The 13,650-nt window shown below is 32.8% G+C and overlaps 1 protein-coding gene across 3 annotated transcripts in view; it reads right to left on the reverse strand.

Annotated features, from left to right (window-relative positions):
• The window catches only part of ZMYM2 (zinc finger MYM-type containing 2), an 86,553-nt gene that overhangs the window by 15,366 nt on the left and 57,537 nt on the right, over positions 1 to 13,650 (reverse strand). For all 3 annotated transcript variants that reach the window (XM_027877645.1, XM_027877644.1, XM_027877643.1), the window contains 5 exons: positions 12,017 to 12,167; positions 10,433 to 10,605; positions 3,590 to 3,755; positions 1,800 to 1,834; positions 212 to 341 (listed from right to left, as the gene is read on the reverse strand). In XM_027877645.1, coding sequence (XP_027733446.1) covers positions 212 to 341; positions 1,800 to 1,834; positions 3,590 to 3,755; positions 10,433 to 10,605; positions 12,017 to 12,167 — 655 coding nt within the window. The remainder of the gene's footprint in view (positions 1 to 211; positions 342 to 1,799; positions 1,835 to 3,589; positions 3,756 to 10,432; positions 10,606 to 12,016; positions 12,168 to 13,650) is intronic.

Here is a 13,650-nt window from a genome sequence, read left to right on the forward strand (position 1 = left end):
AGAAAATTCTTATTTTTCATTTCCATTATTTAAAATGTTTGTTATACTGAAGCATGATAGGATTTCCCAAGAACTGACAAGCCAAATTCAACTCGCAGTTTTTCTGAAACTGAAATGGATCTGTTCCACTTAGTGAAGTAAACCAGGAGTGAAATGTACAATAAGTCACATTGTCAAAAAAACAAAACAAAATAAAAAACAACAAACTTACCTGTCTGACAAGATTTTGTTTGCATGTGAGGTTTACAATATGTGGCTTTTGTCATTGTCAAAGGTTTACAAAGAACTGCTTTGTTCTTCATCTCTTTGTTAGGCGTTGGAGAAGGAGGTGGTGCTGAACTCTAAGAGAGAAACATACAAGAACTGATTTCTAAGCTACCCACTTTGCATACCCAAAAGTTAGGAGTTAGTTTGTATTTTGAAGTTATGTTATGATTCTATAAATATTAATGTTTATTATCTTAAGAAGTAAAAAATTCAATCAAATTTTATACAAGAGTAATGGAAATCAAATACCAAGTATGAAAATCAGCTCTCTTTTTGGAAATCCATCAGTAGATTAAAAAAAAAAATTAAAAGTATATGCCCTAGAATTGTAGGTCACATGCAGCATCTTTGAAATAAAAGATTACTTTATTTTGTCAAAACGTATGACAGAATACCGGTTTTTAATAAAATAGTACAATGTCAGACTTGAACAAAAAGTTTATATCATGCAGTAGAAAAATATTCTGAATTCAAAAAAGACTTTTAGAAGAAAAATACTTCTTCCTGAACAGCTCAAGTATAAACTTAACATTCTAGCCCCCTCTACTGGATAAGTGCAAAGTATTTACAAAGGCAAGAAATTTTAAATAAGAGAAATATCTTTACCTCACATTAGACTACTTTGATGTTATGAGTACAGTTTCAAGAAATAGAGGAAAGGAAGCTGTAATCAGTGGGATCAAGGCACATTAATGGATAGGGGAAGCTAAAAGACTAGAAACATTTCACAACTGACAAAATAACAAAAATAGGCTTGAAAGACCTATTGCCTCTTACAAAACTACCTTTTCCTCCCATCTGTCTCTCATGAAGCAATGGTTCTAAATTTCCTTATACCAATATGATAAATCTCTGATACAAGAAATGCAATGGAGCTGACGGCTAATTTCCTCTATCCCAATGTACATAAAATCCAAAGAACTTAATAGAAATAAAAATTAAAATCAAAATCAAAATCTTTCTTAAAATAAACTTGCAAGGACATAAGAAGCAGGAATTAATTTAGTATAGGTAAACCTGTAGTTCATTTTGCAGCACTCACTGTTTTTTAGCAGAGTAAAACATAATCTTAATATTCAATAGTATCATATGAGGAAAGATAATTTGGTGATTTATTATGTTTGAATATGTGTATTTGTTGCAAGGTTTTGTTTTTATTTTTCCCCCAAGGGAAAGGGGCAAGGAGGAGGTAAGAATATGGTAGCAAAAAAAGAAAAAGGGGGGTGAAGTAATTAGGGTGTTGAGGCATCTTTAACAAAAAAAAAAAAAAAAAAAGACAGGAAAAAAGCCAAATAGGATAAATTCGAAAGCGACAGGTTGATCTTGTGTGTGTGTCTCACACACACACTTTGTCTCTCTCCCTCAACAAGAATAAGCCTTACATAACAGAAACCTGAAGTTTCATGTAAACTCCTCTTTTTCTCTTCTCTGTACATGCAATTTCCCATTCTACTTGGTGTGTGTTATGTTCAGAACAAGAAGAAAGATTATTTAAAATGAAGTCAAAAAAGTAACAAATTTAACAGACTTACTGTCACTTTCGTCCGAGGAGTCTGGCAACCCTGGTCTAAATACAAAGAGAATGAAAATAAGACACCTTTATTTCATTCCATAAATCCTTTAAAGAAACATTACATCAATAAGACCTGTGATGTTGTTAGTATGAGAACTGCCACCCAGAACATTAATCTCAACTCTTCTGAAATTTACAGGATGCAAAGCTGCCCGACAATCAGAGAAGTAAAGTGATTATCTATAATGACATCATTTATCAATCAAGAAAAATTTATTAAGGGCCAGGCACAGTGCTCAGTACTGAGGAGATAAGGATAAAAATACCATAATCACTACACTCAAGTTTACATTCTTACGCAAAACATAAGTGTAAGAAAGGGGATGTGAACTCAGGTCTTTCTTACTCCCGAATCCAATCCATTATGGCACATTATCCCTCTAAATTAATATTACTTCTATTAAATTGTAGTGAATTTTAAAATAGTAATTTGAAGATCAAGTTCCAAAATTCTGGTATATTTAGAATGGAAATTATTAAAATATCCTAGAGCTTATCTGGCATAATCTCTCTGCTAATTAGGCAATAAAATAGGTTTGCTGAATGAATTATAAAAGGAAAAATAAGCTTATCTCAGCAAAAATGGATTTTCCTTTATGCCATTATGAGTGTTCCATATATAAGACACAGTGCTAGATATATTTTAAAACACAGGAACATAGTAAATACAAAAAACCATTTTAAAAAAATTATTTCTTGGGGCAGCAAGGTGGCACAGTGGATGGAACACTGGCTCTGGAATCAGGAGGACCTGAGTTCAAATTCGGCCTCAGACATATAACACTCACTAGCTGTGTAACTCTGAGCAAGTCACTTAACTCCAACTGCCTCACTAAAACAAACAAAAAACATTCTTCCTTTTAGTAAGTTAAATTTCAGAAACAGTTTTTATCTCAGATTCTTTCTTAAGAAGTAGTAATTCCCTAATTTCAAAAGCCCTGAGATTTTGAAACATGGGATGATAAAAGATAATGAAGCAGCTAGCCAAGTGGCAAAATGGTTTGTTTTCTAGATCTGGAAAATCTGAGTTCAAATTCAGTTGCAGACATTTATTAGCTATGTGACCCTGGGCAAGTCACTTAATCTGTTTGCCTCAGTTTCCTCAACTGTAAAACTGGGATAAATTCACCAAATCCCAGGGCTGTCGATAAAAGGAGATATTTGTAAAATGTTTTGTAAAGTTTAAGCCACTACATAAATGCTAGTCATTTTATTATTGGCAAATAAATTAATACTAACATTTATAAGAATGGCTACTAACATGGCTTTGGAGATTTGTCATGTTTTCTTTATGGTATTTAATTATTCAGAAGCTATAAAATTAGGTAGAACTTAGCCACACACAAATTCAAAAATATCTACAAGCCTATTAAAAAGTTCAGCAAAACAGCATTTTCATTTAAAGCTGTAGATAAAAATATGCGTACGTCAATAACATCTGGAAATAGGTGTAAGTGTTAACACATTTTGCACTATTTTCATGAAGTGCCATTTAAGGAAACCTGATTTCAGGTAACAAAGCTTTCGAAAAATGTCAATCTTGAACCTTGCCTCAAAGTCCATTCCAAGTAGAATAGGAAATAGATTGTAGACAAAAATAGATCCTTCCAACCTCAGATTCTCTGATTCTAAGCTATATTTAATTTTGTCCTCAAAATCTGCAAGAAACGGAATACTGTATGGTTTCAAAATGGAGAAACAGAAAACTTTGCAGAAATTTTCCAAGTTACTACCTGAAGCATTACATACCATAATGTAGGTTTTCAGGTCCTTTTTGGGTTGCCATGTTAGGTTCATTTTGCTGACAATAAAAACGCAGTAAGCAGTGCTGATCACAGAAATGCTTCATTTCCCCACGCCACTGCACGCGTTCTTTAAGAGTTCCTTGGGACTTACAACAGTCACACCTTGCAGCCTTAATATAAAAGGAAAAGTTTCAGATATTTTCAGTAAGAGGTCTTTTAAAGAAAAATCCAATTGTACACATATGCAAATTAAAAGATCTCTTAAATTAACTTTTCTCATCAATTTCAAAATTCAAATCCAAATGAGATTTTTACAAAAAAATCTGATGAAAAAAAAATTATGCCCCAAGTTATGCTGTATATACATGCAATTTTATTAACAATCTAAAAAAATTCTTCTTCCTCAGCGAAAAATGACTGGTTCACCAAATTTTCAATAGTCTCTTATTACTTACCAAGAGTCAAAAAGACCAAAATCATAAAAGTATCGAACTTGTGTGTTTTATTAACCCAAGTTGATATGTCAATACCCAAATTTAATGGAGGTATAGTTTTAGGCCCACCTGGATATACTTAAATTGCAGGCTAATGCAAAATTGCCAAGTCACATGTAAATACACCAGTCAAAAACCATAAAAATCTAACAATAAAATTAAATTTGATTGCACAATAAAAGATTTCCTTTCCAAACCTCAACAGATGTTGAGTAAAAATAGAACGTATAATAAGGATTTTAACAATCCTTAAGAGATCACTTCGAAAGGCTTTGACCTGAAATACACCATTACAAGCAACACTAAGACAACTATTTGTATTAAACTAGAATAGCATCAATTAATGCGTTGAGGTTAAAATTTTTTAAAGAAATTATTTTTAAGAAGGTCAGTCTCTAATCCCTCAAGTCAAGATGTGGCTAGGTCTTATTTCAAACATTTCTAGAAAGAAAAAAGAGTAATTTATGATGAAAACAAGGAAATTATCACGCTATTAAAAATATACATATACAAACAGTAGTTCATTAATGTGAAACTATCCAGGGATATATATATTTTTATTTTGGAGCCTATCCTTGGCCTGTTTTCTCCACCCTTTGATCATTTTCACTATCCCCTAACATCTCTACAAGAAGGCAAGCAAGTATGGGAAAGATAAAGGTTGAATTTCAAATTCAGTTCCTGTCAAATGTTTCTAAATTTCTTGCAAATAAAAAAAAATTCTATGCAATTTTAAAAAATCATCCACCTAAGTGCAGGTAAGGTTGAATAACTGTAAGACATCTATACCCATATACTTTAAAATTTTTTCTGTAGCTTAAAGCAATCCTGGCCATGATTTTCCCAGATGACCCCAAATAATCAAAGAACTGGTAAATGGCTTCTATTTACTTAATAATTTAATTTATGGCTAGGGAGATCTTAGAAAAGCTGCAACTTCAAAATTCCTGTTCAAGAATGTTGACTGTTATGTTCTTAAAGTCTTACGTAACAGACATACCCAAAGATTAGAACACAGGATCTTTTTTTTCTCCAGGACAGGTTTTTCCCCTGCTAAATAAAGGTTGAATAAATGATTCTCAGTATCAATTATGAATACCAGTGATGGCAATGTCACTTCTCATCAGCAAATTTCTGAGACCAAAATTATAATGCTACCTAGGAGTCATTATCCATACTTACAAGCCAAAAAATAACATTAATATTTAGTTAGACATAATATTAACACAGGTAATATTTTAAAACTGACCATGGATTAAATAACACTTTCTGAATACTACTAGAAATTAAACTGTCAAAAGACTGCTTTCAATTGCCCTATATTACACTCAACAAATAACAACTAAATACAGAAAAATGGTAACTTCATCTAATCTACAAGGGGTTAGAACACAACAAAAGTTGTAGAAAATTCTTGTCTGCATTATTATTAATGATATGATTATCTCCATGAATAAGTTTTTCTACTTGTAGAGGCTCATTTTCACACCTGTTTTATTCTCTGCAATCTTTATTCATTCAATACATTGCAGACCTACTAGTACTATTAGATATTGTCAGTATCTGGCTCTGGGTACATATACTGTTTTAATTAGAAATCTAGAGGTCAGAGGTATACAAAAAAAGTCTGACTAGTTCTAATTATATGATGGGAACAATGAGAAAACCATAATCTTTCATTTTATAATTACTGATTTCTATAATTTACACTGAGAATTTAACATAATCAATAAGAAAATGTATAAAACCCCAAAATAACACCCAACTGCAGACATGCATTTTCAGAGCACTCCAAAGAGCAATTACCATTGTAATCCCTTCTTTCCAAACACATCCACCGCCCACACACACACTTAATGGATGGGTTTCTGTTGTGGTTTTTTTTAGAGTAGTGATTTGCTCAGCATTGAATGTATGCAATAAAAAGCCAAAACTCAGAACTTAGTTCAAGTTTAGTTGTATTCCAAAGATAAGTGTTTTCTAAAGTAGCAGATACTTTAAAAAAAAAATTTAGAGTGTCCCCATTACCTAAAAATCTTTGTTTAGAATATGGGTCACTGAATGTGTTTCATGAATTAAACATAAATTACCTACTACACTTTTACTTTTCATGGTACTTAGGGTTTAAGGATCCCTGGCATTCCGTGGAATAAATTTTGAAAATCACTACACTAGACTTAAAATCCAACCAAAATCCAACTGAACAATCTACTGGGCAATATTGTCATTTAAAAATTCTGACTACTTGTTCTGTTCACTCCTGATTCTCACCCCACTCCCAATCTTGATGACTTTCACCATTCTAGGAGAATGAGAATTTATTATTTTTCATAGTAAAAACATGTGTTTCTCTTTAGTTACTGGGTAAACCTTGCCTCTCTAATGATCAGGCACGGACAGAATAGAAAAGAATGTAATTTTAAAAGGGAAAGACCATCTTCCCATCCACTGTAGGAATCCTTTCAGGTACATCTCTAGAATGTTGTTGATCCAGCCTCTGCTTGAACTTATCCAATGACTGGAAAACACCCTACTCCAGGAGGTAGTCCCTTCCAGAGTTGGACAAGACTAACTAAATTCATATCAACTTCTTCCTTATATCAGGATGTTTAGGTCTAACCTAGTTCCAGTTCTGAATTCTGCAGCAATAATCAAACCCCAACTTAAAATTAACCTCAGGGAATGGGATGGAAAGGTGTTAAAATCTAAAAGATGTAAAAAGATTTTTACAAATCTTTTGTTAGGAAGCTTTTATTATTTTCTAATTACTCTTTTGACTAAAAAAACATACTTGGTAGCCAAAATGAGGCTACCAGGCAAGTGGATAACTTCGCACACTGCCAAGTACCAATAATAAAATGGAGTATTTGCAGTTGAGTAACTGTGTATTTGTAAAATGGCTTTCAAAAATAAGTAATAAATAAAACCATATTCATAACAGATTCTGGAGAGATGATGATCAATTAGATGCCATTTCAGATATTCTAGGAAAACAGCTTAAAGGGACCCGTATTAAATAAGTTTTTAATGTGGTCAAAGGTCATAAAAGCTTTTTAAAACCATGAGAAAGCTCCAGTGGCAAGGGGAAAAAAATGTCAGATTTCTATAAAAAAGTTTCAGACAGCCCGAACAAGAAAAAGAGTAGGGGCATCTTGCAGAAATAGTAGGTCTTTTTCAGAATGGAGACTTTTATACCAGTCTATACCAGTTGTTTCAACTGGTAGGTGTAGAGAAGGAGCAATAAGGGAAGAAAGAGGATGATGGTGAGATAGTAAATTGAAAAAAATTCTAGATAAAGGCAAAAAAAAACCCCACAATTAAATTTGTGCCAAGACACCAAGAAATATTTATTTTGGGAAACAGCTGAAAGATACTGCCTATCTAGGCATGCACGTGAGAGAAAGGTCACTAAATTTGTTTCAAACATTTTTGGCTGACTGAATGCCAATACATTTGATTCCACTCTAAATGTACTTTTCACAAGATGACAAGTCACTTCAATTTTAACTCCTACTATGTTGTAATAAACCAAGGAAAATAGAGAACATATACTATGAAACTTGATCATCTAAAAGTACAGTATAATCAGGAGCTTAAGAGACCATAAATGTGAAAATTTCAAAAGAGTACCCAACAACTCTATCATTTGTGTCAAATAGTACAAGTATAAGATAAGATATGCTAGTTTTGTTTATGATTGATACAGCCTGGATTAATTTATATGATTAAGGCCAAACTCCAAACTGAATTAAGATAAAACTATGGGTATGGTTAAAGAGAGTTCAGTAAGAAATTTTTGTAGAAACCTTAAATAAAAAAGCTGGAGTAAAATAACGATATATTTTGCCAATTAAAAAAAAATCCTTGGAAAAAACTGAATGAAGGAGATTAAAATAAATGTATTATTGCATTTAAAAAAATGGCTCAGCAAAAACAACAATCAAAAAAACCCTCTTTCTACTCTGCCTCTAGGCAACCTTATCTAAGATACCTAAGATAAATCATCTTTAGCTCCTTTAGATCAACCAGCACATAGCTGACTGTGTTAAGATACCAATTTTTTTGGTTTACTCAGCTGGTCCTTGTCAGATAACTTGCTACTTTACTCTCATACCTTGGATCAGTAAATACAAATGTTTTGCCTGAATAAGAAAATTACTATCTTGAAAAAAATACTTTCAAATATACAAAAATATTCTGGGCTTAAAATAAGACAGAAAATACATAATAAAAATGTGTTTAATGGATAGAATACTGGCATTAAACATGACTACATAATTAACTGGCTATTTCACCAATTTTTTAATATTTTGAAATAAATTGTTTTATTGACTTTCCAACATTGGACATTGCATGAAAGAGAACATTAAATACAATTATCCTTTAAACAAGTGGCAAAATGAACAAATTACAACTTGTTGAATTAGTCTGCATATTTAATGACAAATCATTTATGTCTGCTTCTCAAGAAAAAAAATTAACAGATTTCTACATTTAGCTTACGGTATGAAAATAAACACAAGGTAAGACCCTCAAAGAAAGCAATAAACTAGAGACAGGGACATTCATAAAGTTGTGAACACATTACAAAATTCTGCAAGATAATCTTAACCACCTAAAAATATAGAAGGCTTAGGTTCACAACATGCCAACAAGGCACCAAATTGCACAATAACTACAAATCATCACAGGGTTAACAATTTCTGTCTCTAGTATTAAAATGTAAGATAAAAATTAAATTAGTGGCAGGATCAAGTTTCTTAGTTATGATTTTTCCAGTACTAAGCTGAGCCAATGTTAATGTGGCCCCCCCCCCAAAAAAATCCTGAATGCAAAAGTAATTTTTAAAAATTTTAAATCAGGCTCTAAATTCTTTCAGTGTTTACCTGAAGCCAATTAAAAAAAACCCTCAAATGGAGTAAAAACTCATAAATGGAATACAATACAAGAAACGGATTAAAAAACAAAAACAAAATTCTAAACTCTTGTCATATTACAGAAGGTATGCGTCAACCTATGTATTAGAGGATATTTTATTTCTCCCCTGCCTAGCTTTTCAATTTAGACCTGAATTTCAAAGATTTAGATCACTATCAACAAAAAAAAGCAGTAATTTTTAAAATGACTTTTAAACAAAATAAAACCTTTAACCTCAATTTTGCATACCTGACAATTCAAAAATTATATATTGCTTAATGTTCTAGAATGGCATATTCAAAAATTGTTAAGTGCTGCTTTTTGCCTAAAAAACTTAATAAGTAACTATATATTTAACTGCAGATCTTCTGGAGTCATTCCAAGTTCAAGTCGTCAAGAGTTAGTTCCATTTCAATGGCAAATCAATTTCATAAATGGAATGCATAATATTCGCCAACATTTCAAACTCTTATTGTTTATTTCCTCAGAAGTAGCTCACAATTTTGTAAAGGTGGTGATGAATTCTGTCTTCTTATGCTTTAGAATTGAATCCATAATGTAGCTTTAGTTATTGAGATGGCTTTCCATGTTGCTGGCACAGGAACTAGTAAATACTTTCTCCAGGGTAATATTTGACTACCTCAGTCCAATTTTATACTCTCTCCCACCTATAAGATAATCAATGCTGTGCAAAATGGACTGAAATTATTAAACCTTCCTGAGTATTAAAAAATAAAATAATTGGATTAAAACTTCAAAAGAAATGCCTTTGGTGTCTTGTTTTTCCATTGAGAGTCCTTTCACCTCGAAAACACTGAAAAAAACAAAATCTCCAAAATTCACAATTAAATTTAGGAGTAGGTTGAGGTGGCAAAAAAAGAACACATCTAAAATACATCTCAACTATTCAAAGCAATAATTGCCTGCTAATATTTCTAAATATTTGTAAATGGCTATCAAAAATATTTTTATTAATTAAAACGAATGGTATAAAAATAACCTGATTTATAAAATTAAATTGGGGAACAGATATCTATTGTATTATTTAAGACTACACAACAAGGTTCACAACATGCCAACAAGGCACCAAATTGCACAATAACTACAAATCATCAGAGTGTAACAATTTCTGTCTCTAGCATTAAAATGTAAGATAAAAATTAAATTAGTGGCAGGATCAAGTTTCTTAGTTATGATTTTTCCAGTACTAAGCTGAGCCAATGTTAAAGAAAAATGCTACTTCAAGTTACAAACATCGACGGAAATGACAAAAACCGTATTTTTACTGACTGCAAGGAAGAAACTATTCTAAACTCACTCAGTGGACATTTTAAAGAACTACGGATTGTAACATTTGTAATGAGGTATTCAAATGTAGCTGTTAGTGACCACTTAAAGTAGCTGGAGGAAGACATCTAAAATTGTGAGTTACTTGCCTTATAGTACCAATCTTGAAATTTTTTACAGCATTCTTCACCGCAGAAATCTCTCACCACGCCATCAAGTTCTTTAGTTGCTCCCTTTTTACAAAGCTGGGAACAATAGTTGCAAGTAACACATCTCAATCCTAAACGTCTTGCAAAATCTTGTTTATAAAGCAGCTTGCAGCCTGAAAGAGATATCAATATTTAATATCGAAATAACCATTATGGGTCATTTTCTTCAAAAGGGGGGGGAAGGTGAGTCATCTGTAGCATCCCCATAAAAACACATGGTGCTATATTACCTACACAAACAGATTCAAATAATGCGTAAATTGCTGAATTTAAGAAACTTGCAATCTAATGTGATAAGATTGAAAAATCAAAAGTACATTATTAAGACTTCATAAAATGATTAAATGGCAAGTAATACATCATTAGGTTGAGTCAAATAAGACCTTAGGGTAGTACAGAATCATATTTGGCTGCCCTTCACAATTTTATCTTTCTCTATTCTATTATCTGATGAATGATAAATAAGCAAACTCCTTCACTATCTCCTAAAGAAGCCTTTCCATTTCCTACCTCTGAGATTTTGTTTGGACCATTTCACCAAAAAGCCTATGTTATCACACCAATGTGAAATGATTTCCCTCCTTCCTAAACTACTAAAATAACGTAAGCTCCTAACCCAGGGTCCATGAACTTGTTTTTTGCAATTCTCAATAACTGTATTTCACAATAATTGGTTTCCTTTGTAATCCTAGGTATTGTATTTTAGGCATTTAAAAATATCCTGAGAAAAGGTTCATGAGCATCATCAGATTGCCAAAAGGGAATATGACACAGAAAAGGTTAAGAATTACTGCTAGAGCCAGCTAGGTGGCACAGTGGACAGCGCAGGCCCTGGAGTCAGAAAGACCTGAGTTCAAATCCGGACTCAGACACATAACACTCACTAGCTGTATGACTCTGTGCAAGTCGCTTCACCCCAACTGTCTCAAAGAAAGAAAAAAAAAAAACACTGCTATAGGAAGTTTTTTCTTTTAGTTACCAATTTCTTCTGCTGGTACAAATATTGTTCTTATTTAACCTTGTTAATGTGTTTTTAATCACTAACCTAAGCACTAGCTTAGGGCAAAAGTCATGAATTATATTTACCTGTATATCATCCACAGTGCCTTGAACAATAATAGACAATGAAATTATGTTATGACAGATATAAATATTAAAGAAATCAGTATCAACTATTTTACCCAAAGGGACTATGCTACTTGATCAATTTTTATTATAATCTGAAAGATTACATTTCAATTCTTTCTTCCCAAATCAAAAAACAATAATCATACTGTATTTATCATTCCAAAGGACTTTCCCAGCATTTATAAATGACTTTAATTTTATAATTTCCCTGAAAAGATAGAAAGGTCAAATAACTATTCCCATTTTATAGACAAGAAACCTCTGATCCAAATCTATCAAACTAACGAAACAATCAGTACAAAAGACAAAAATGATTTTTTCTACTGGCCTGCTTAAAAAAAGGTTTGGCATAAAAATTACCCAAAAAATTAATGTGAAAGTTTACAAAGCACCTACCTTCACTACAGAATGGCCTCTTAACTCCAGAGAAATTTACTGTTTCATGCAGGGTTTTCTCCTCTTGACAGTATTCACAATATGTAACAATGCAATGCAACTTTTTATAGTCATCTGAACATGTTTTGCTGCAGAACTGATATACTTTGTTCTAAACACAATTAAAGCAAGAACAAACTTAAATGCCAAGTAAACATAGTAACTGCAGTTAATTTAGCTTGGGGGGGAGGGGCAGAACCATTACAAAAAAATTTCAGACTCAATGTGGGCATATATATACGTGGACCATAAATTCCAGGCACCTAATTTACCTGTCTTCCCTGGTATACCAGGTATTGTCCTCCAAAATGCTCGCTCCTGCTGTCTTTAAATTAAAAAGTAGAAACAAGCAAGCCAGAAATCTAGCTTTGCTAATAACAATATGGAGTAGGAGCAAAACAAAAGTTCAAAATTATGAAGTATTGTAAGATTTATGAGTAGTTACAATCCTGAGAGGTAGGGTAATTCAAGTATTCAAACCATCACTTATAGTTTCAGAATGGTTACATGACTAGTTCAGTATCACACAGCTATTTAAGGGTTGGAAATAGGATTGAAACAGAGATCTAATCCCAGTGTTCCTGATGACCATTCTCATTTCTGCCATCTACCTCAAAAGCCTTACTTTCTACTCTGGGAAGATCAGAATTTCTGAGCAGGCATACATCCATTTTCTACCTCTGAACTATCACTAGCGGCACCAACTGCCTTATGAAAACCAACCCTTAACCACCTACTTGTAACAGTTCCACCTTAAATCATTCTGTAATTCACCTATCTGCTTACGTTACATACTTTCCACCCCAGTGAAACCTAAGTTACTTGAGAGCATAAATCATGGGTTTTTCATTTTTGTGTTCACCAAACAGGCCTAGTAGAATTCTAGGAGTCCACATTAATTAATTTCATTGATGCGTGGAACTCCCAGTGTGTCAAGTAGTACTACTGATACATGTCAAAATCTCATCTGACGTACAACCGTAACTGGTTAAGTAACTGGTTTATGTCTTTAAAGCCAATACATAACTGAAGCAGGATATGGACTCTGGCCTTCCTGACCACGTTGACCCAGAATGTTCGTTTTCTCTCAGGTTCCCAATAACTGGGTATTAAAATCAAACTGAAGACAAGCATGCCCTTTCTAAACCAAAATTAAGGCCAATCAATGGTAGCAGAGTTTTCAGTGCTGAAACTCTTAATAGTGGAAGTAGCTGAAAAACTATAATAAAACAAAAGGGTATGCTGAATTAGTCCTACAAGATTGGGCAATGACTAGTACTCTTCTCCCAAATGATACTGTGCAAGAGTTAGGTACAATAACCAACTGAATATGTAGCCTGATAGCTTCATAAGAGTGGGAACTTGGAGAGAATAATTTTTACCCCCTTAATGAGAAGAGCTTAAAAAAAAGTACTTCAACTTGACAATCATGGGGTAGTGGATGAAATAGACAAATTGGAATGAACTATGTGCCAAACACACCCAAATATACATTGCAAAAGCAATGAGGGTACTAGTATATCATGATTATCTGAGAACTAAATCTGATAGCACTTTAAATGTGTTGAGCCTTCATGGCCATAAAAAAGCACCTA

This window comes from Vombatus ursinus, unplaced genomic scaffold (genome assembly GCF_900497805.2).
Source record: "Vombatus ursinus unplaced genomic scaffold, bare-nosed wombat genome assembly UNPS02014813.1, whole genome shotgun sequence".
Taxonomy (NCBI): domain Eukaryota; kingdom Metazoa; phylum Chordata; class Mammalia; order Diprotodontia; family Vombatidae; genus Vombatus; species Vombatus ursinus.